Source organism: Silurus aristotelis (genome assembly GCF_946808225.1).
Source record: "Silurus aristotelis genome assembly, chromosome: 18".
In the NCBI taxonomy this organism is placed as follows: Eukaryota; Metazoa; Chordata; class Actinopteri; order Siluriformes; family Siluridae; genus Silurus; species Silurus aristotelis.
The window spans coordinates 4,290,163-4,314,553 of record NC_139591.1 but is presented as its reverse complement, the minus strand read 5'-3'; the positions used below and the strand labels follow the sequence as shown (position 1 = coordinate 4,314,553).

At 36.5% G+C, this 24,391-nt stretch overlaps 1 protein-coding gene across 1 annotated transcript; it reads left to right on the top strand.

Moving 5' to 3' along the window:
- The first annotated feature begins 205 nt into the window (after positions 1 to 205).
- Positions 206 to 24,016, top strand: LOC310740936 (E3 ubiquitin-protein ligase MARCHF3-like). The gene is made up of 5 exons (XM_083568159.1): positions 206 to 356; positions 15,123 to 15,416; positions 18,477 to 18,681; positions 20,326 to 20,535; positions 23,317 to 24,016. The coding sequence occupies exons 2-5, from the start codon at positions 15,172 to 15,174 to the stop codon at positions 23,473 to 23,475; spliced, it is 819 nt and encodes a 272-aa protein (XP_083424285.1). The 5' UTR covers positions 206 to 356; positions 15,123 to 15,171; the 3' UTR covers positions 23,476 to 24,016.
- The last annotated feature ends 375 nt before the right edge of the window (positions 24,017 to 24,391 follow it).

Below are 24,391 nucleotides of genomic sequence, written 5' to 3'. Positions count from 1 at the left end.
CACACACACACACACACACACACACACACACACACACACACACACACACACACACACACACACACACACACACACACACACACACACACACACACACACACACACACACACACACACACACACACACACGGTCTCATTTGCTGCTGTGTCTATCAGCTGCTCGGGAGACGGTGATTGGTTGTGAAGCTTTATGACGTCACACACTGTCATCGTAGGCGTGTAGTGAACAGCTGAGCGCGAGCCGGAGCGCGAGTCCTGCGCGTCTGCACACAGAGCCGCCGAGTCCGCTTTGTCTTACCGACTCAGGACAAGACCGCACGGTCCTCACCGGAGACGCCAATTAAACCGTTATTACGGTAAGTCACGAGCTCGTCCGAGGTCATTCGTTGTGATGGTGTATTTATTTTTGTCGGGATGATGGATGTTCCCAGGACAGGAGTGTGTCGATTTGTTTGCGCAGATGATGTTTTAGAACTGAACAAGAACGAAAACTCAGGAAAAGTGAATTATAAAGGCTTTGAGCCTTATTACCCTAGACAGTCATGCATATGCTATTTATCATCTTAAACCAACAAACAAACAAATAAATGCATGATGCATCTCAGAAGGATGCAACTGCAGCCTATGTGCACTACTACACTGTAAACTTCTAACACTAACCCTCAGTCTTAGGTTTGTAAATGCTGCTGGTGTCCCCCATTTGTTCAGCAAACTCCATGCATACCTGCGACTGCCTCTGTCAGCTGCTTGAGCATTCCCTTCATTTCCTTGATCACTTCATGGATCCAGGGAGCTTGTGCCCTAAATGCCCAGCCTGAGAAACAAACACTAGTTGGGAAACTCCAAGTGGCATTATCAAAAATAGTCATGTTGAGGCATGTCCATTTTGCATGAGCTTTATTGTAGTGTTGTAATGATCATTTTCCTTTTTGTGTTTTTCCTCTTGACTCATGCCATACAGTGTGTGTGTGTGTGTGTGTTTTTTTTAATGTGAAACGCTTAATGTGAAAAAAAAAGTCGCAGCAACACCACTTCCAGGAAACCTAGGGCTGATGGTAACATTGTGCAACTGTGTTACTTGTCACACTCGGAGGAAACACACCTTTTCTTCTCATCATTCACACAAACTAATTAGAATCGTAGTTTGAGTACCACAGTTGTGTAGACGACCACATTCCTTTGATTATCGCTATAGAAATACATCATATTATGTTATCGAATTGCTTGCCAAATTACATCCTATAAAACACTGTGCGTTATTTCAGACATCTTTAAAGCTCTATGGATAAAATCGCATCGATTACACGTCTCCAAAGTGATCCAAACTCGGCAATAATATGTTTAAAAGTGCTCTGGTAGGAGGCTGTAATGCATTTTCGCTCACAGTTTTAATATTGCTTGCTTTTCCCCCGTAGACAGCACTGTGGTCTTCATAGTGGTTTAACAGTAATTACAGTCTTCCCAGGAGAAACGAAGTGCACAGACCTAGAGTAGATAATCAGATATGCTGATTGTTTGAACAATAATCAATCTATCAGGGCACACCTAGGAAACAGGACACACCTTCTGATCACTTAAAAAAATGGGTGGTTTTCATGCACGCACATCCACACACACACACACACACATTTCCATATGAAGCTCAATAACTAGAGTAGAATCACCTTGTGTTTTTGAAACTAGAGTAGAATCACCTTGTGTTCTTTACCATGAGGTGCCATGCTTCATGTCCAGTGGTCAATTTTAACTACTAATAAAAGATACACAAATTTGTATGGTCCTGTCAAGCAGGAAAAAAACATGAACATGATAAATAAGACGTGTGACTTTGCATGGTTAAAAGCCATACAGCTCTTAGCACTTAGGGTGTACTAACTTTTGTTGCCAGCTATTTTGACTATAATGGCTGTATGTTGAGTTTCATTTCTGTAGTATAGTATATAATATGACAATAAAAAACACTTCAGCCGTAAGTCATTATATCCTTTTTCACTAAGCGCATCTTGAACCCGAAGTTATTAGCATTATTCTTCCATCATTTTTCAACTATTCCTCTCACGTATTCTAATAAAATGGACTTATGCATTTCAAATTTGGATTCTTCACTCCATAATACTCATTTTCACTGATCTTCATTCAAATCTTTGTGAGCTTTAGCATATCTTAGCCTTTTCACCCTGTTCCCCTTCCTAAAAAGTGGTTTCTTAGAAACTTCCCTTCCACAAAGACCATTTCTGATCAAGCTTCTTCAGACTACGTGTGTTGAGGCAGGTCCTTTTAGGAAGTCTTCTCAGCTCTCAAAAAAAAAGACTTTGATAAATTTCTTATTGGATTTTGAAAATCTTCATGGCCTTCCAGTCCTCTGCCTTACGTGATTCTTTACAATTGTTTATAATAGCTTGAATAGCATATCTTGAGTATCCAAATTGTTTGTTGATTTACCTTTAAAAGTGGCTTTGCTGATTCAAAAGACAGATTTTATGTTTGTCAGCCTCTGTGATCTTTGGCATTTTGAATAGATTGATGTAATTCCTTCTAATTTGCATGTGTAAGGGGAGGTCACACTAAATACTTGCTATAAAATAGTATAGCCAATAGAAGCTGTTTTGTTTCTGGTTCTGTCCTTTTTTTTAATACTGCATACACATTTTTGTATTCTGTTTGTAGGCTACTAAAGAGATTGAGAAATAATTATATATGGTTGTAATAATAATTTATGCAAAATTTAATAGACACAATTAAAAATCTGCTTCCAAGAACAATTCATTTTTATTTATGAATTAATATGTGAATTTCTACACTCCTATTTTTCAGGTTAAGGATATTATTAGCTTTTTTTGGTTAACAATGCACCGTTTTTTGGTGTTATTACACATTCACAAATATAAAACCTGTATGATACTTATGTAAGCAAATGTAGCATTTTTGGTGGAAATAATACCGACAATGCTCGTAAGCATATTAGCATTCAAATTATTGTGATATCTGCTTTGTAAAAAATTTATTTTGTGTTCTTTTTTGCTCTGAGAAACATTAAATACCAGCCATAGTTAAATGGAAACTGTGCCTTAAAAGCATGTGTGAATACTGAGTAACATCTAATAGCAGTGGTATCAGTTTCACTATTACTGTTTATGTTAAACTGCTTTTGCTGTTTGCTGCTATAATGTAAATATACGTAATAGCAAAACTGTAGTGTTATGTTTACTGAATCATATATGAATGTGTGTAATGGAATATTGCAATATTAGTGCAATAACATTGACAGGAATTATATAAATTATACCTCTACATAATAAGTTTAATGGAAAATCTTAGTACAAATAGTTTTTTGATTGTATTGTCGTAATCATGGATTTTTGTATTAGAACAAAAATCGACATTTAAATATTTTTTCTATGTAAAGCTATATATAAATGTATCTATAAATCAATACTTGTTCTGAATTCTTCGTTTTTACGACTCTGTCTTTTGAGCAACGCATTCTGCTGTAGGCTGCACTTTTCGTGTGACCTTTTTTTTTTATATTAAATTAGTATTATTATTTTACTTTATGAGTTGTTCATTTCACAAGCACTACACAGTCCCATGTGTAGCTGCTGCATGTAGAGTATTTTGTGTTAAATGCACCTTTTTGCCTATTCGACCCCCTTAAAGAATTACAACAATGATATGTTTTGGTTAAAATACTCGATTTGTGATGTTCTTTGCCAGTAGTGCAATGTAGCATGAGTTTTATTGATGAAGTTTGCATGGTATTGAGATAAAGTTTTTTAATTTGGACCTTAGTAAATATAAAAACTTTTCACAATTAGATGATTCTACATATTTTAGTGTTTAAGTGTGAAAGGCAGCAACATATGGATAACTCATGCTGGAACTTTTTTTATATTGACTATATGCTAATAAGTATTAATACACTAAGAATATTTATGATTATGGTATGAAACCATACAATTTTGTGTGTATTTTGCAAAATATTTTTTACCCAAGTAGAAGTAGAGATACTCATGGTTTAAAAGACTCTGGTAAAAGTTTAAGTACTGACTATACTTTTTTACTCAAGTTAAAGTAAAGATGTTTGGGCCCTGACATGTAGTTAAGTAAAAGGTAGTCATTATTTCTACATGTTTTAGTGTCACACTGGTAACTGGACTTCACATCATATTAATATTAGGGTTGTCAATTGATTACATATTTGATCGCGATTATTTGCATAATTGTAATGAGTTAACTCACATACTTTAAAATTTTTATACTCTAATCAACATGATCATAGACAAATATTGATGCTTCATGCAAATATATTATTATTATTATTATTAGTGAAACCAAACTCAACATAGAGCATGAGAACAAAATATTCTTGTAAACGTTTCAAAGTAATTATGGTGTTTTGAATTACGTAAATCATCAGGACACCAAACGGAACCTTTGCTATGTTTCCACACGGACGGTTAAAGAGGTGATACCGGAGAAACTGTAACTCTTCTAACTTTCATACGGATTACAGAATCAGAGAATATTTGTATTCGATGTGAATTGGTTTATTTGAAAGTAGATATTTCGAGCTTTCTATTCATCTATTGTATTATGTCTGTTAGGCAAGTATTCACTGAGATTCAGGTTGTTTTATTTATGTCTGATAAGAGAGATAACCAAAACGGCAGAGAGCGCCCTCTGTCTGTTTTCTATTTAATTGTACAAAAGCACAGCGTTTTGTTGTTATTATGAGTGTATAAAAATAAAAGTAGACCCTTTACAAATTCGAATTATGTATTGCTCTTATCTGTACTATCAAAAAAGAGTAATTCAAATTAGTTTTGGCGTCATGAGGACAAAATGCAACAAAACACGACTGTGCGTTTGAGGACCCCAGAGGGTTAATTGCGAATGTGCGCACTATATCGGCTTTTGGTGCTGATTTAGACTTGGCGCATCAGTAAAAAAATGTAACAGTGGAGGTTATTTATTGATTTTTTATATCTGAGTAAAGGAAGGATGTTGTAAATAAACATGTATTGCACTGAAGGTATTAATTTATTAATATTTTTTATTAAAAAAATGGTCAAACAGAAATGCGCTTTGGATAAATCCTGCATTAATAAAATTAGTGTAGTTAAAATGGATTTGCATTTTGACAGCCCTAATTAATATATTAATACAAAACGAATTTCAAATTTTGTTACCTTTTAAATATATCCAGGTTGCACATCTACCATATAGAACACAAGCAGAGCAGAAAAGATGATGATGATCAGGAATGTCTCTCTTCACAGTCATAATTATATCACTGAGTCCCTCTGTCTCATCCATGCTAACCCCATACTTCTTGTCACCTTCTGCCTTGCTCTGGCTATCTTTATATTAAAACTAGCCCACATCTGTGGTGTGTGAAAGCTATGAAGTGTTGCACCAGTGATAGACTAAAAAAACTGCGTAATGCCAGAAAAAAAAAAAATATTGATCATGTCACCAAATTGATTAAAACTAAAGTAACGAGCCTGTTTTTAAAAGTAGAAAGTACACGTTTGTGTACAAATGTAATGAGTGAATGTTGTCTAAAAAATGTATATTGATGTAAAGTCATGATACCAGAAAAATCTACTTAAGTACAGTAGCAAAGTACATTGTTGTACTTCGTTGCTTCCCACCTCTGTGACAAAGGCACATATAACACTCTGTCTCACTCTCTGCTCCCATAAAATTAAACATTTCATAATTGTCCTTGGCTACATTGTGTAATCTATGTGCAACCACGTGCAAGCCTTTTGTAAAAAAAGAAATACATAAAAATAAACATATATATATATATATATATATATATATATATATATATATATATATATGTTATTATTTGTATTGATTTTTTTTTTTTTTTACCAACATTTCTTTGTCCATGTAACGTGATGAAGAAATACTTGAGCGATTTGCTCAAGTATTGAGCAAATACTTAAGCAATTGTACAATTCTGGTTTTCAAGTGTGCACTCATCCTGTAAGGTGTATCTTCCTCTTTTTTCTCTATGATTGAACACACTTCCTGTAAATGAAAAAAAAGACAAGAAAGAGAAAAAGAAAGAGAAAAAGAAAACGCAAGCACATCCTACCACCATACACCAGACTTCTTAAATAGGCATACTGTATTTTCCTTCCAGACTGTTTCTGCTGTTGGTTAGCCGAGAGCCTTTTTGCAAACAGCTAGTCATGCATAATCATAGACTTGCCGTGAAAATAATGTGTTGGTACGCACTGATGTGTCATGGACGGATTGATCACGGTGGCTGAAAAGAGCTGTGCACAAAAGCAATCGGAGCGGCACGTACCACTGTACCATTCAGAGGCTAAAGCAAGAAAAAAACGCCCGTACTGTCAGGGACGTGGCTCGCAGTGCAAACAAAATTTAAAAAACTGTAAATACCGAGTTGTCTTTTTTTAGACCCTCAACTGTAGAAAATGCTGGAGTGCTGAATGGGTAGTAGAGAGTAATCTATAAATCCTGAAAATGTTGCTAATGGTTTTATTTTAAAAGGTTCCTTTTCAAAAACTATGCGAAAAAGAACTAACGTTTAGCTTGTTGCATTAACAACTTTAATTAGGGTGGCATCAATGCTATATATGATATATTTTCTTAATGCTAAAATGTATTGTATATTTTCAGCTTTTTAGATTCTAATTCAAGAGCACCTATTTTCAGCAGTCTGTAAAAAGAATAGGAATGCCACATACGCTAATATAGAATGCGATGACCTCGCCATAAGAATATAAAGAAGTACATTCAGTTCGTTGCGCAAGAAAGGAAGGGAGGCATACAATTCTTTGTGAATATTTTCCTAGCTTCAGAAATGTTTGAATTTCACCTAACCTTACTTTGTCCTTCAAGATGTACTTTTCGAGTACTTGTCTGCTGGAAACTGAATAATGAAGCGCATTCATTTCTGTGAGGTCCTGTTGCTGGTAGAAGTTCAACCTATCGGATTCAGGGCTGGTAATATAATACCTTCAATAAACAAATATGATACGTGTGCTTAAATCATTAAAATATTTCTGACACTTGTCTTTAACCCCTCCAATCCCAGTATACTATATATACTATTTGGTCAAATGTTTGGGGACACCTGACCAGCATCCATTCTATATTTATGTCCTCTTTTTATTATAATAACCTCCACTTTTCTGGGAATTACTTCCACTCTGATATTTTTTGGTTGTGGAGGCCTAGGCTTGAAATCCATCCCCGCTTTTCACAACGGGCATGTTTGCTGCTGTCTGAATCCGAGTGCGAACATTCGTGGTGTCACCTGCAGCATTGTATGGGTCTGGTTTCAGACACACTTGAGTATATGAAACCCTGAAGCATTTACGTTTATGTGATTCATCTTCTTTCTCATCACCAACACACACTGAGAACACGACATGACTCACCATTTTCAAAATGGTGTATAATGTAATATAATAGAATTATATATAATGATGTTATAATATAGTAATTAATATAGCATTATATAAAAAAAAAATCATTATCAACTGCTAAAACACATACATAAGTCTGAACATGTGCAGACCTGAGTACGCATTCTGTTCACATTCATTAAAATATCACAAGAGCAATTGAACCCAGACCAGATCTAACAAACTTTCAACTCTAAAACATTGCTCCAACATAAAACCAGGCAGGTATCCAGTATTTAGTATGAATGTGTTTTATCTCGGCCATATTTTTTATCCCTTCAACATCATGCACTGAAAGTCATTATAGACAACTAAGTAGGTGGGTGTTTGTAGGCGGCCTACAAATAGGCAGACATTTCAGCAATTGCTCTCCAGAATAAAAATGTCATGCTATACATTGAATTGCTACACATAAAATTGCTTCTAAACATGAATTCTTGTTTTATCTAAGTGCACCGGATGACATATACATTTATTTGTTCATTGGTTTATTTGTATTTCTTACTCCAGAGCCCTTATCAGACATTGCCAGAGCCCGTATTCGCAAGAAACCACATAACGTGGTTCTTCCGATACAGATCAGCGTATGTGCATTGAGGTTTACAGCGCCAAATTCTATGTTGACATAAAAAGAAAAAGATTCATTTAACTTTTTTTATTACTTATACTAGTCTATGATATTTGCAGTGGTTATTGATTAGACTGGTAGTCATCATGGACACTGTGAAAGTAATGATGGACTGCCATTTGGGTTTCAAACATTTGGTGATTTAGATGTTCATCGTTGTTATATTTATCCGGTATGTGCATAATTGCTAGAGATGAACCGTACCAGAACAACTGCCACACCTCAGTTTAACTAATCTTAAATGCAAGCTTTTGACAGTATAGCGCCAGTGTTTCCCAAAAAGGCATTACACCGCCATTAATGGGGGCATTGTTGTGATGGGGTACTTGACAAAAAAAATATGTCTGGGCTTGTTTTTAAACCTAAATATAGGCCCCCATTTTCACATCTACAAGTAATGTTTGTCTCCTTACTCATGTGGGAGTATCAGTGGACAGGAAACTGTGTTGCATGACGTGTTTTCACAGTGGTATGAACTGATAACTTTGAAAAATGGCTGTGTAACTAGTGGGGGTGTAGTTAAGGCTTAGGAACATAACAAAAGACAGCAACTCAAAATACATTACCAGTCAAAAATGTTAATATTAGCTATTTTAATAAAGTCTTGTAGTTAAAATATTTTATTACATTTTGGTAAGTAGTTTTTTTTATTCAAAAGAAGTAAAAAAAAAAATGCACATCCAATTGAACCAAGTTATATTTGTATTATTCTTTTTAGTGTAACTATATTTTTACTTTTATAAACAAAAATCTATAGGGATAAAAACCCTTCTAAACATTTGGCTGATTATGTATTTCGATGTTCCTGGTGTTTAGCAATGTCCTAATTTTAAAACAAGCACTACATGGGGTAGGAATTATGGCTAATTTGCTGAAGAGGAGGGTCCTGAGAGCAGCACTGAGAACTGGGCTGAAGTTATTAGATGTGGTCAGTGGGGTTGTGGAAAAGACTTGTCTCAGGGTGGGGGTGCTGCTATTTTTAAGTCTGTTCGCTCCCTTTCCCACACTTGTATGGAGCCAGGAATGTAAGATAGAGATCTTGTGTTTAAATCAAACAGAAATAGGTGTGATACGCTCACCATTGGATCAAAATTTACATAAACATGAATAATTATTTTACATTTTTGGTAATAAACCATTATTAAAAATGGCTTCTTTTTTATATAAAGCGCTATCATTAGATGTGTTCAGAGATGAAAAAGCTTTTATGTTTACCTTTAAATGTGGAGACAAAAGTAGTAATGAGCTAGCTTAAGTCACTGCTTTGAGAATGTTGTCACTCCTGCTCTGCTGCTTTATTTTGAGAGACTTGCATGGAAGGGAAATTGAGTAGTGATTTCAGCCTTGATTGCTCACTTAGACTTATTGGCCACTTTGGAATAATCACTAAGAGGTACATTTTCTTATCTGGCTGCACATCAAAATAATGGCATGAAAACAGTACACTTTGAGCGTTACTAGCCAATTTACAGTATACATGCTGTTTGGTCACGAGAAGTGATTGAGATGACCATAAAAGGAATGAATTTCCTGTCAGCATTCAGCGTGAGTTCCTTTATAAAAACTATGACCCTGAAATGAATGTCGGTTCAATTAAATAATTTTTTTAGCATAGCTGTTTTAACAAAATGATATGTTGAGTTGTAAATATGTTGTTTATAGTGGTGGTGGTTCTCAAACCAGTCAGAGACTATCTACATTGTTGTGCATTGGGAAGAGTGAAAAATGTGGACAGCCTCAGGGAGACCTGTACTTAGACACTTTTAAACAGATGGAAAATGTGAAAGATTTATACGTGTGATATGTATATCTGAATTATGATGGTCAGTTCTTGGACACTGAATAGCTTATAGCCGTAGTGCATTCAGATAGAACACGATTATTTTAATTGTCCAATGTTGACGCTTACATCTCGTTGCCTTTTTTTAAGCTAGTCACCCACGTGTGTATTATGTGCATAGAAAATAGCCCATTCCTTTGTGTGTCAACCTTTTACAAGAGCTGCCATGCTGGTAGAGGCTGACACATAGCATATAGATGAAAGAGAGAAGCTTGCTGTCAGTGTGGATCATCTCTGTGCGACCAGCTGGCCCTCAGGAGTTTCACAGCTGTGACAGGCACACAACTCTGGCATTGCACAACACTTCAGGCCATGACAGTGGATGGAATTCACACTGACAGCACTTCTAACACCCACTCAGCCACACTTGCACACAATCATGCACACACTGTTGCAGTCCTGGCTGTTGTGTCACTGTTAGTTACGTGACATATCAGTGACTTTCAATTTGGACTGATCTGAAACGAGCCTTCCTTTTGTGCTGTGTAAATCATGAAATTTCTATTGATGAACTTAATTGGTAAGTGTAAATATAGTTCCTGGTACATTGCTATTTTAAAAGAGATATGATGCTATTTTAAAAGAGATTTGATGCGTCACTGGACACAAAGAACCGAAGTAGATACTCATACTGGTCAGGATGTAACACAAAATAATCTATACATATATTGGTAATTTGCCCAATTCTATTCTATACTTGATAGTTCCTGCTTATCTCTTAGCAGCCACCAAGCAACATGTGCTTTCTCCAAGATATGTGAATCCACTATAGCATGCTACAACATAGAGCAGCCACACACTCAGATAAAAACACTAAGTGCCCTCTTACTGTAACATCATTCTTACAGGAGACCACAGCCAGTTTTGTTTTCCTGGACTCCTAGGTAAACATGGCATTGTCAGAATTTCAAATTTGTATTCACCTGGCCAAGGGCTTCATTTATGTACATCATTAGTCCTCTGTCTCTTCTTTGCTTCTCAGCCTTTTAAAAGCCTTACCATGCAGCAAAAAGATGTGGGGGGGAAATTAATTTGTATTTTGTGGAGAAAAAAAAATCTGTATCTGTCTAAATACACCAAAGCCATCAATGAACCATTATACCATAAATGGATTAGAGTACAGAAGTTCAAACCGCTCTACAGTGCTAGAGTGGCTCGTCTTTTTTTGCACTGTCAGCGTTTACGTGCGTGGGTGTGAAAGTACTTAGTGGGTGTGTGAGAGTGTGTATATATATATGTATGACGGAATAGTTCAAGGCCAACGGGCTTCTCCCTATTTATCATGGTTGGTTAAGCATCTTATCTAAAGCACACAGACTTCCCACATTCTCTGAGTATTTTTTTCAGCTCTCCCTCCAGTCGAAAAACTGCAATACATTTGTCAGTCATTTCCTTGTGATCTTACACTGCATATGCGATTACACTGATGGCGAAACCTTTTAAGCTTTTTCTTTTTCAAAAGTAAATTAAACTATCGTGTATTCGTGATAGGCTTGTTTCAATAGGTAATACTGGTTAAATTGAGCATTTTACATATTACTAAATGCACTGTTGAAGTCTGAATTAGTCATGAATGATTACATGAAGAATGTGCAGTCAACATGTCATTATTTTTAACCATACACACTGCCACTTGGATGCCATTCACTCTTCTGCTGTTACAAGGGTTACAATGTTCACTTTAACACAGTTTCTTTAATTCACCTAATCACATTTTATGTGCACTGTATATATACGCATTGCATCTGTTTCTTTTTTATATATATTCTTGTACATATTCTTTTATATCTATATATACATTATTTCGTTTTACTTCATCTATAGTGTAAAATGCTTTGAATATACCTTTTACTCTCTGTGCTGTGCTAAATCTATCTGTCTGTCTGTCTGTCTGTCTGTCTGTCTGTCTATCTGTCTGTCTGTCTGTCTGTTTGTCGGTCTATCTATCTATCTATCTATCTATCTATCTATCTATCTATCTATCTATCTATCTATCTATCTATCTATCTATCTATCTATCTCTCTCTCTCTCTCTCTCTCTCTCTCTCTCTCTCTCTCTCTCTCTCTCTTTCTCTCTTTCTTCTGTCCATTATATGCTGAGTGTTATCCCACATGGTGTTTCCTTAATCACTGGGAACAGCATAAGCTGGTATAAAGGCACTACAGTTGCACTTTATTTAATATGTCAATATGTTTGAGATGCTGCAGCTCTCTTTTACATTGCTTGAAGGCAACTTCCTCCGAGGTCCTCGTACTGGTAAAAAGTCTTGTGCATTGCTCTTGTGGTTTCTCTAAGTTACAGGCAGAGAGCAGTTGCACATCTAATATTTCATGTGGTCTCATCTGGCTTGTTTGTACTTTGGATTTTTTGTCTCTTTTATGTTCTTTTCTCTAGTCTTTCTTTCTTTCTCTCATTACTCTTTTTCTTTTCATTTTGTCTTATTAAGCAGCAGCTTCCTATTTTTGGAGTCTAGGTTTTTAACTGCAGTTAAACTATTAAGAAACCATTCCCTTTCTATGGCGAAACTACATGTTGCATGATTGTTGAACGTACCTTTAATCATCATATTACAGGATTTTACTACATGATACATATCTCAATATTTTGGTTTACTAACAAATTTGCCAGCGAAACAATAGAGAATCTATGAAAAACTGACTTTGATGAAAACATTTTACTAGTATTTAAGGTCAAAAATCTTCAAATTACAGTCTGAAAGGGTTTTGGATATTTAACATAATAGTGCTGGGAAGGTTTTCTGTGTGTATCATTCCATTTTGTGTTTATAGATTGAAAATCCAGTTGTAGTAATAGTTTGATCAAATCATTACTACACTCACTACAGGCTGTTAGTAGGACCTTGTGTTGGTATGAACTATTTGCACTAAGCAAGAATTCCAAAACATTTAGGCATATTATGTCTGAAATGTCATTTACACTGTATTACGTTCACATTAATAGTTCACATGCAGGTGTTATTAAAAGCACTCACGTTCAAAGTTGTGAAACAGTGAGTTCAAGTGAAAAATTGCTTATGTCTTTAACTTGTCTTGTCCTGCCCAAGGTGGAACCTTGGGCAGGAAAAATCTAAACCGTCTGAAATTAGGAAACAAACCACAGAATTACAACTCTTCTAAGTTATATTTGTCTCTTTGGATTGTGTGTCAAATGAACCCTAGCATGCAAAGGAAACAAATTTGCCTATACATGACACCTGCAGCATGCAGACAAACACTTTGTTGTCATTGCATTGTGAGATCTAAATTTTAAACTGAAGCTTTGGCATGAATACTTACTCTGGATATGGGCTGCTGGAAAATACCTTTCCTTGTCCAGTGATTTTTTCAGGAAGGCCCCACCTACTATTTGTACATTGTCTATGCACTAGTGAAAGACATCTCTTTCCTGTCACGACAATGCAATTACTTCCAGTAGCACCATCGCTGTTATTTTTACCAACACCCAGCTTGTGAGTATTGCAAAAGCCTGTAGTTAATGTAAATTATTGAAAGGCGCATTTGTCTTGCCACTTGTTATTATTAGAAGTGGAATTGAGACTTCTTCACTGGCCTGAAAGATAGCTCTGTGTAGTGAATTCACATCTGTTTGCATGGTGTGGGGAGAACCGGAGCAAAGCACTGGGTTTGTGTTGACCCTCTGTAGTGTGATGTGAGCTTGCAACAATGCAGCTCAGTAACTTAGTGGTGAGCTCACTCTGTCTCCATGAATGAGTAGGGACATAATAAAACCTCTGTTAATGTACTGGTTTTACTGCAAAACCGTGTTTCCTGATTCACTTGTGTACTGTTCGGAGACATGTTGCTGAGCTGTATTATAGGGTTATTAGTGTTCTTGTAATCATATTTCTGAATGAATCTATTTGTTTTTTCTGCATTCTCAGACTGTTCGGTAGTGACTGTGACTGTGGCTGTGTGTGTAATTAAACACAACTATCTTCAACCAGTCATGGGTTCACACTTTGGGTCACATTACTAATTCTTTTCTGTCCAAAAAATGAGAGTAGGTAGATAAGCGTCCACGTGCACAGTGTTCCTGGAATAAATTCTAGTTTGACTATAACCCTGACCAGGATAAATCATTCATGGTAGAATGAATGAACTGAAAGAATTAAAACAAAAAGAAAGTACTAAAGAAAAGTACATAGGCCTCAGAAAAAAAAAAAAGTATATCTCTACATGGCCGCAGGAAGTGGGGGTGCTGGGGGTGCTGCAGCACCCCCTATTGGCAAGAGAGAGATTTTAAAAAAATGTAGGCCTATTAAAAATATTTTGCACAATTTATAAATTCCTTATGAATATTTTAGGAAATGATTTTAACACACGTAGGCTATTAAGTGTATTTTGGATTTTAATTTAATTATTTTGATTATTTTAATTATATTGATTTTTCAAGTTCATTTGTAAAGCGCGTTTCCCACGCGCGGGTGATTTTAGTTTGGCTTTCTCTGGCAGCGCGCAAACATAGCCTAAATGCCTTGCCCTTGTGGAAGATAAAATTAGCTCTTCGTACCTTTTACAACAACATGAAGATATCGGAAAAAGAGATCGGTGGTCTCTTTCCTGCTCGTGTTCCACATCCCTCTCAAAGCGCAGAGCGGGAGGCTATAACGCGTCTTTGTGTGGAAATATAAAACTGTTTTTTTTTGTTTTGTTTTTTTTGTTTGTTTTTTTTTTAAATGGATTCAACTTTATTATATTATGTAAGTTACCAGTATTTACTGATATTTATTTAAATACTTTACAGGCTTTAGTGTGTTGTTTCTTTGGGTTTTTTCTTTTTTATTATTTCAAAACAACCCCCCAACCATCGCAACACCGCCGGTATTTGGTCCACTACCAACGCGGTGGTAAAAAAAAAAAAAAAAAAAAAAAAAAGTGCCATCGTCACAGCCCTATGTTATTTTTTAAAATGTATTCTAAATAGGCCCATAGGCTCATAGGTTTTTTTGTCAAAAAAAAAAAAATAATAAAAATTCACAGCACCCCCTGTTCAAAATTACTTACAGCGGCCCTGTATCTCTATTCATAGTCACGCATACAACACTAGATTACCCCTACAATTTTTTTTTTACCAAGCATATCAAATCTCAGTCTAATGTCTCTTAACCTTAAATGTATTTTCGCAAATTAAAGGCATTCACCAAATATGATTGTGAAGGCCGTCTCTTGTCTCCTATTTCAGCCAGATGGGAAACGCTCTATAAAAACATCAGCATCATCTGTCTGCTGCCATGACGACAGGCTCCTGCAGCCACTTTCCCGAGGTGTTAATGGACCATTCAGATACTACGCCTCTCCGAAGCTCTACCGGACATGAGTCTGTTCCAGTGGAGAGCTCAGAATGCTGTGAACCCGCCCTTCCAGGGAAAGCTATGGACTCTGAGACAAATCCATCGAGTGAGGAGGCCCAGTACTGGAAACATATGGCCCTGAAGGATGGACAACTTATGAACAGTGCAGTATTAGCCAAACAGAGGTATGGAAAGCTATTTGTACATTTTATGGAAAATAGTGTCAAATGGTAACAATTACAAGAGTAATTTTAGAATGGAAAAAAAGAATAGCTTTTTTAGGAACATAGGTACTATAAACTCACATAGTAATATACACTTGTGGAAATAAAGGTACCAGTCTGACTCTTTTCTTGTCATTGGAGTGATACCATCAAGATAAATACTATTAGCCTAATTTAAACCACATCGACCCTGACCAGTCAGTAAATATGGATGTTGTTATATCCAGATACAGTCAGTCCCCAATGCAGCATAATGTATTTTTAAACTATATTCATGTTTCCAGTGGAAAGATACATACGGAACATACAAAAGATGTGTCCTTGGTGGCACCGTGACAGTGATATGGAAAAGTACAAGCTTGCATGTTACACACACAAGAAAAAAAACCAAGTGTGCATTTTATGATCCATCAGCATATGAGAAAAACACACCGTTTTGGAATTGTACTTTAAATCACTATCATGGTGCCACATGAGAAAAGATTCTAGTTTCAAATAGAAATGATCAAATTCTGTGAGGAATGATATGGTTGAACAGCCTTCCTCTCTTCAGTTTTTCAATAGAGTTGACATTTTGGGAGCTTTATCTCAAAGTGGCACATGCTGTCAGAGTCCATAGATATCTGACCATAAGAGCTCAATAAATAAGCTCACAGCTTCTAAATTTAGATCTTTGATTAACACGTCTGACAGCCGCTTTGTGATGAACAAGCCTAGCACATGCATCAAACACACCAGTGTCCTCAATCAGCCACAGCTGAGAAGGGTCAGTCCTGATAAAAAAAAATAAAATAAATGTGCCTCGTGTCTGTCTGCAGTTGTGAAGGGTTTAAATGTTTGTCATTTCGTATGCACAGTAGTTACCGTGATGTATAGAGAAAATATTACACACGGACTGATAAAAAATTATTAAAGATTATGCACATTATACAGAAAAAAAAAAGAGATGAAGAAAGAATTCACTGTGTTTCGGAGAAATCATGACTTTCACTAGTATGTAGAGAACAAAGTATATTTTCTGGTTTTCAAACATCAAAATCTGAATGCATTTTTGGAAATACACATGACTTTTGAGCTGCTGTGAAGATCAATACCTTCACATAGTCTATAACTTCAGGTTTCATTTCAATCAAAATCATCGATTTTGGGCTTCAAATGAAAAACTTTTTATGCATTTTGCGATGTAAAAATATTGCATTTAATCTGTGGGAATATTGTTTTTTTTTTGTAAACAGTAATACGACTGCTTTTTTAAGTGACTTCCCTCCTTCTCCACCTCTATTTATCAAGTTATACATTGATACAAAGTACCAATGATCATGTCCCTGTCTTCTTTCTGGACCTGCTTGATTCATCCTAAAGCCCTACCTGGATTTCCTTTCAATTATTCGCTCAACTAATCGCTGCTGCTGAAGCTAGTTCCATAAAAACAATCTAAAGATCCATAAGTTACAAAGCAGTGTTAAACTTAAGAACCATGAGGATGAATTTTGATTGTAAATTAATATAATCAGTCTGCTACAATGACTCAGGACTACAGTTGTCATGAACAGTTTTGCCTTCACGTTCACGTCAGTGAAAAGTTGATATCATCAACAATGACTGAACTATAATCAATGGACATTCTGTATCACGTAAATGACAATGGGTTCCTTTTGGGTCTGGTCCTCTCAAGGTTTTTTTCCTCATACCATATCAATGAGTTTTTTTGTTGCTACTGTCGCCACTCCCCTTGCTTATTAAGGATAAACTTAAAGGGACTAATTCATTCATTAAAAATGTATATTTGTAACATATTGGCACATATTTATCTCTGTAAAGCTGCTTTGGGACAATGTGCATTGTTAAATATGCTATACAAATAAATCTAAATTGAATTGTGCCGTCACATTACTTTCTTAAAATATCACCATAGTAAGCAACCAGATAAGTTCTTCAGTTCAGAAAATATTTAAAGAATTCAGGTTTGTGATACACATATGTGATTTGGCACACGTTATACGCTGGATGCCCTTCCTAACGCAACCCTCCCCGTTTATACGGGCTTGGGACCGGCACTATGAGTGCACCGGCTTGTGCAACACTTATGGCTCGGTTTACATGAAATATTCAAGGAAGTCTGTGATTGTCAGACTTTTTAAATTATATTTATTGAAAAAAAATTATCATTACAATCTTCAATGGCAGGACATTAAAGGAGAATGCAACATCTAGGTCCCTTAATAAAAGGCATTGAAGAGGATATTGAGGGTGTAGGCGTTTTTATGACTTTTACACTTACTGTTTAAGTTACAACACACTTACACACTTGTCCTTATTGGTGTTGTAAGAGTATCTAACATTGTCTAAAATGGAACAGGGTTACGATTTATCGGAGCAGTGAATCTGACGAATGAATCCAAACAGAATTTTTATTTTGTTCTATATGATTTCAGTGCATGTAAAGAACTTAAAATCACAAATGTCCTTTTAATAGTCTGACTGTTTATAGGTATGAGATTTATATACAATACTCCTATTTCTATAGTATTATAGAAACATTTCTTTAAAGAGAGAGGAATAAGACTTGACAAAGTGAGCTGCAGTAGGAAAATAATTTAATTGAATTTCTAAGCTCTAAATAGCAGCTCTAAATAGTTGTTTTTCAGTGCTATACAAATAAAATTGAATTGAATTCTGCCTAGTCACATTACTTTCTTTAAATATCACCAGAGTAAGCACCAATTACACCATGATTTAACTAATATTTTTGATGATCGGACTTTTACAATAATTTTATTTGTGAAATAATTCATGACATAATAATTTACACATTTAAGTGCTCATTTATATTATTAGAATTGCAGCCAGCAGTCCAGTCATAGCTGCTCTTAAATTAATGAAGACCTTTTGAGCCTTTAGAATCAAGAATTCAAAGACACTGTGGTATAAATCAAGTTAATGTACCACAAAACACTTATCGACTGTATTTACATGGTCATAGTTGATGTTTAAAGCATCCACATGTCTTTCTCTGTGCAGTGCTCTAGTGGAGAGACCAATGTGTAGGATCTGCCATGATGGAGGGGGACAGGAGGAGCTGCTGTCCCCATGTGAGTGTGCAGGGACGCTGGGGACCATCCACCGCAGCTGCTTGGAGCACTGGCTCTCAGCCTCCAGCACCAGCTTCTGTGAGCTCTGCCATTTCCAGTTCAGTGTGCAGCGCAAGGCACGACCTCTCCTCGAGGTATGCTCACTATAGTAACACTCTCACTTCTGCAAAGGCTGCGTAGATTTTTTGTTAACAGGATGACACTGCTTCTCCTCTGCCTGTGACAAAAAAGTGTTCTGGGGTATGAAGGGAGAGAAATACCAGCTATTCTTTCCAGCAAGTTGTTTCACTAGTTACAATGCACAGTGTGTGTTTGTGTATGTGTGTGTCTGCGTGTGTGAGTATGAGGCGTGAATGAAAAGAATGCATGTCTTTGTTATGTGTGTCAGAGTGAGACTAGAGTCTCTGTAATGCACAGATGGAATGTGATGTTGTGTGCAGAGACAGCAAGGGAGAGAATAGAAGTTGAAAATCAACATAAAACATTTCACTAGCAGGGTCACGGATCATCAGGACTTTGGTGACGATTGATTTTTATTATAATATTATAATAATCTATTCATATTCGATAGCACTTCGGAACCCGCCATGCCAACTAGCCCCCACTTCTGGGAATATGTAAATGATCAAGCCTCCCACAGAAGAATTTCCAGTCTAATGAGAAGCCTAATATGCTGATTAACATACTGGTGTTAAAGATCCCAAAGCTAAGATAAAAGCTTTCTCCGATTTGAACGCATAATGTGCTCATTAAGTCCCCATTTTCATTTAGGTGAAATAAAAATAATTGTCTGGTGGGCAAAGCCTAAATGAGAGGCACAGGACTAATAGCTGAGGCTCGCTAGCATCTCCCTGCTGCGTGTCTGTGTCAGGTTACCAGAATGCATAATTGCAATACAGCAGGCTCTCTGCTCTGCCTATTTGTTAAGCATCTGCTTCCTAGTCTCTGCATATTTGCATGGCACTAATTACACCCACAGTGACAGAAGGCAACCCGAAGCAGCATTTTGCATAAATTCTTAATTTTACACTTTTAGGAAAGTGCAGGAATCTTTTTCCAACCGCACAAACTGCTGCCATGTATCTCAGCTAGGACTCTCTGAACTAGACAAATCTCTGACGAGACTATCCTTCTTTGTGCAGTACAGCATGCGCTCGCTGCCTAAAAGCACGTCGCTAATTTTAAATGATAATTTGAGGGTTTGAATGATAATGTGACCTCCGTGAATGAAACATCCCAAACATCATACGGCACTTTTAAATGGGTGTGTTTCAAGTAATAACGAGTAAAGTGGATGTAAGTGCACCAAAGATAATTTCTTTAGTTTAAATGCAAAAGTAGAAAATAAACCAAATGAAAACCAAACACAAAACGATGAGACGGTAACCTGATTTTGAAACACAACGACTATTAAAAAAATACGGCATACGTGAGTCAAACTGTGAGTTGCAAGCTGAGAGTTAAATACAAGGTTGACAAGAATGAGCAATGTGATGTGCAGGGTCTGATTAGTTATGCAGTCCTGTGGCTCTAGATGTAATTCTGACAGTGGACAGTGTCTGCTTTCATTTTTTTATTTTTAGAAAGCTCAGGTAATAGTTTTATATTGCATTAGCTGTGAAACATGACATTCAAAATTCATAATCCTCCTCCAATGTTTTTGTGTGGAAATGAAACATCTTATAGAATCAGTTGATGAGATATTACACAATTTGCCATTGCAGAGATCTTGCTGTTACATATTTCCTAACAAACTGTCTCAATTGCAACATTTCTAGTGGCTTCGTAATCCCGGGCTCCGTCAGGAGAAACGCACGCTGTTCGGAGACATGGTGTGTTTCCTGCTCATCACGCCACTTGCAACAATCTCAGGCTGGTTGTGTCTTCGAGGAGCTGTGGACCACCTTCACTTCTCCAGTAGACTGGAGGCTGTGGGCCTGATTGCTCTCACTGTAGCTCTCTTCACCATTTACCTCTTCTGGACCCTGGTGAGAATAGTCAACAAATGGCATATCTAGCATCCCGTGACCAAAAACGTGTGCAAATGAAGTGTACAGTTTAGTTATGTAAGAATTTCCTGTTGATTTAGGGCTTGGATTTCACAGCGAAACAATAAAACTTAGCATTAGCATTTTCTCAGTAGTAATTAAAACACATCAAAATTTCATAAGACAGAAATCTTTCGACCTTGCTTTTTTCCAATGCAAAACACAGTGGGAAGTGTTTTTCCCTTCACTCCTAAGCTTGGGTTGCTGTCCATGTTTTCTCTTTCACAGAAACCAGAAGTTGGATTGGTCTGTCTCAATTGCCCAAAGAGTGTGAATAGATGTGTAAATATGAATGCAGTGTGTATTCCAGCCTCACATCCCATATTTTTTGGGATAGGCAGCAGATCCACAATGACCCTGAGCAGGACAAATTATTAACAATTGCTGGAAATTAAATGTTTTAAGGAAGCAAAACTTTGTTCTTGTCCTTGAGTCATCAGTGAAATGTTAGGAAAAAACAAAGGCTCAAAAGCGTTCTTATGAACCAGGAAAACAAAAAGAAGAAAGTCATGGTTCTGGCTGAAGAGAATAAGCTCTTGGCCAAGGGCCATTTGCAACTGCTAAGTAGCTAGGGTCTACCACTCATTAAATAGCCATCTCAGGCCAAGCACACTCCTACAGGGTATTGCACATTAGTGTCTGGAAGAAAAATGACTTCCATGAAAAGACCCTGCAGCAATATGTCACTAGATCAGGGTAGTTGAGGAAGAGTGGAAGAGTCAGACCTGTCCCCCAGAGTTAATCTTGGACAGCTGCCATTTTAGCAGCAAAACAGATTCAAGATCACGTTAGTGCTTAGGGTCTAAATTAGGGCTTTTTATGGTGCAACCACAAGCCAGTGGGGTGGTACCCCAAGGTATTTCTGTGTACCTTTATTTATTTTAGAGGAACATCAGTCAAGTAAATAATTTGAAAACATAACAAGATGACTTCTAATCACTCTGGGTCCACTTTACTTTTAGAGAAGTTTTTTTTTTTCTATTTTAACTTATAGCCATAAAAGGTGATGACCTCTTATCCAGTGGAAACAATTTTGAAAAGAGTAAAAAAGAAAACCCTTATCGTAGAAAGTGTGTTGTAAATAAGAGAATTCACAAGCCTTTAATGGCACATTTGCATTATAGCTTGCAGACAAAATCTGTACCTCCATAGAAAGTTTTTTTTTGTTGGTGTTTATTCCTGTTGCCAAGAATTCAGCCAGGCTGCACTTGTGCACATGGGATTGTGCTAATGGAAAATGCAAAAATGGAAAAGATGATGCAAGAAATTGATATTATCTGCAGAACATGAAGTGCAATAATTTTATCCCGTTTAGATTTTTTTTTTTTTTTTTGCTAGCTGCACTGCACCTAATTAATAAATATATAGATCAAGCACTTTATGAATTAGATCAGATATTTTGTGTCTACCTCTAATTGGCCTGAAGTTTTAGCCCCAATTAAAATCGAGCAGAAGTTTTACTGAATAATTTTCAAGGAGTCTTGCGTTTTGCAAGGTACCTCTGAACTTGGGTTTGGGATCAATTCTAATATAAAAACCAGTGGGCAAGCAGCAGCTACTCCCATGAGACCCCTTATTCGGCATAGAAATTTGGCACTTGAGTGGGCGCTAATCTCTGCCAATTTATAGTTGACAAGGAAAAGGCAACAGTAAAGCAGATTTGAGTTTTGTTCCTTTCTTGCAAGAGTTGCCTGCAAATAAAACGGGGAAATTTGATTTTCTAAGCCCATGGACTGAATGCTCTGGCTGGAGAATTCTAGTGGTGTAGAATAAAAACTTTAAATTATAAACTTAAACTAAACATCAGGTCCCACTCCTCTTGGCTAAAAACAGGAATCTGAAGCCATCATAGACACAGGCACACACCAATCTGGCTGGGTATTTGTACATTATAGTATCAAATTTCTCTTTATTACAAGAAACCTCATTATTCAAATTGTATAGTTTGGTAATATCATTCCTGCCCTGTTATACCTGATAAATTTGGTAGATACTTATAATAGTTATATCTGTTATGTCTAAGCATGGACATCAGCAAACTGTGCTCAGAAATCCAGGACTTTATCTCTTTTCTGGTTAATACTACACAAAATGTTGAGGATGTGGTGTTGTATGGGCTTCATTGTACTCTGTTTACTTTATTTTTTCTTGAAGTCGGGGGAAGGAAACTAAAAACATCTCTAAAAGTCTATACTGTTTTATACTTATAAAGTAAGAACTCTTGGTTTTTAAAGGCTGATTAAAATGCCCTGTATATTTTGGCAGTTTTTAGTTAAAATTTTCACATCTGGTCTCCCACATGCGGAAGAAAAGTTCTTATTTTTTCAGCCCACAAAAGTTCAGCCCATGTCGTTCTTTAATCCCAAGTCAATCTTGTCACACCATATTTTTAGATTGCAATCAGATGTTCAAGCATAGTTGAAGAGCCCTTGAGAGAAATTTTCCGCATGTGGAGCTGCCAGCATGCCCAAATGTCTCTGAAATTAGATCTTGCTTATTAGTGCTTACCAATGGGCAAATAAACAAAGGTTGCTGCAGCTGTTTACTTACAGACTGATGGTTGCAGTGGCTGATTGCTGGTTGTGTTAAAAGTTATACATGCAATAAGAATGTATATAATTTATGTACAGAATGGAGCACCAAGGACCTCATTAAGTCTTTGGCTTATCATGCTTAGACAATGTAATAGATCTAACATCGTTTCCTGCCCTTCTGTTACAGGTGTCTCTCAGGTACCACTGCCGTCTGTATAATGAATGGCGTCAGACTAATCAAAGGGTGGTGCTTCTGCTTCCCAAGTCGCACAGGGATTCCCTGGGAAATCCGTCAGTGACAGGCCTGCTGAGCGTGAAACGACCATCCAAAGAATCTATAGTGTGACTGCATTTTACAGACTACATGAACTCTAAAAGAGGAGGATTGTTCTAAAAGGAGGGAGCAAAGACTAAGAAGAAACAGTGACACTGACGACACTGACTGCTGTTTAATTCAAAAAAATAAAGCTACTGAAGAAACCATGGATGTGTTTCAAGAGCTTTGAGGGGAACCAGCTGCCTATGGACTTTATTGTAGCAAGTTGCTTACATTACCTGTGGATGGACATTAAGGACTATTTTATACATTATGGATCCATACTTTGACATATTTATATATAAATATATATTTGGTGTGTTGACATGTCTATGAATGTCCCACTGTCATTCTTTTTTTTTTATAGTTTTTTTTTTCCTCACACAAAAGGAGACTTTGGAATTTGTAAATGAAATACATGTAATGTTTTAGATAAGGATTCTCAGTCAGGGAATCTGCAATATAGGTACTTTTTCTGCTTTTTCCATTGTAAATGTACAAGTTATTATTATTTCCAAGTTGTCATTTGTGTTGAAGTACCTCAAGCTCAATAAAAGAGAAAGACTATCAAGAGACATTTTTAATTAACCCTAAATTCTTTGTCATTGTTTAATGTTTAAAAAAATGTTCTGATGATAATCACCTTTCATTAGTAACATTCACAGACAGTAGGTTAAAGTCAAGAAATAAAAATCCTTCATTATAAATTAAAAAGTTACATTTCAACTGAAATCAGCTGTGTATGGGAGTTTTACATGCTGATCAGCAACATTAACAGTTCAACTATGTTAGTGCTTAAAAGACCACTATTTAATGTCTTCTTCTTTTTCTTCTTCTTTCGGCTGCTCCCATTAGGGATCGCCAAAGCGGATCATCCGTCTCCATACCCCCCTGTCCTCTACATCTGCCTCTTTCACACCAAATACCTGCATGTATTTCTTCAGCA

Bases quoted from the DNA above. Each gene is read 5' to 3' on its own strand.
- LOC310740936 (XM_083568159.1), top strand. From the start codon at position 15,172: ATGACGACAGGCTCCTGCAGCCACTTTCCCGAGGTGTTAATGGACCAT. The intron at 18,682-20,325 runs GTATGCTCACTA...CAACATTTCTAG, and splicing joins AGGCACGACCTCTCCTCGAG to TGGCTTCGTAATCCCGGGCT. The intron at 20,536-23,316 runs GTGAGAATAGTC...CTTCTGTTACAG, and splicing joins TTTACCTCTTCTGGACCCTG to GTGTCTCTCAGGTACCACTG.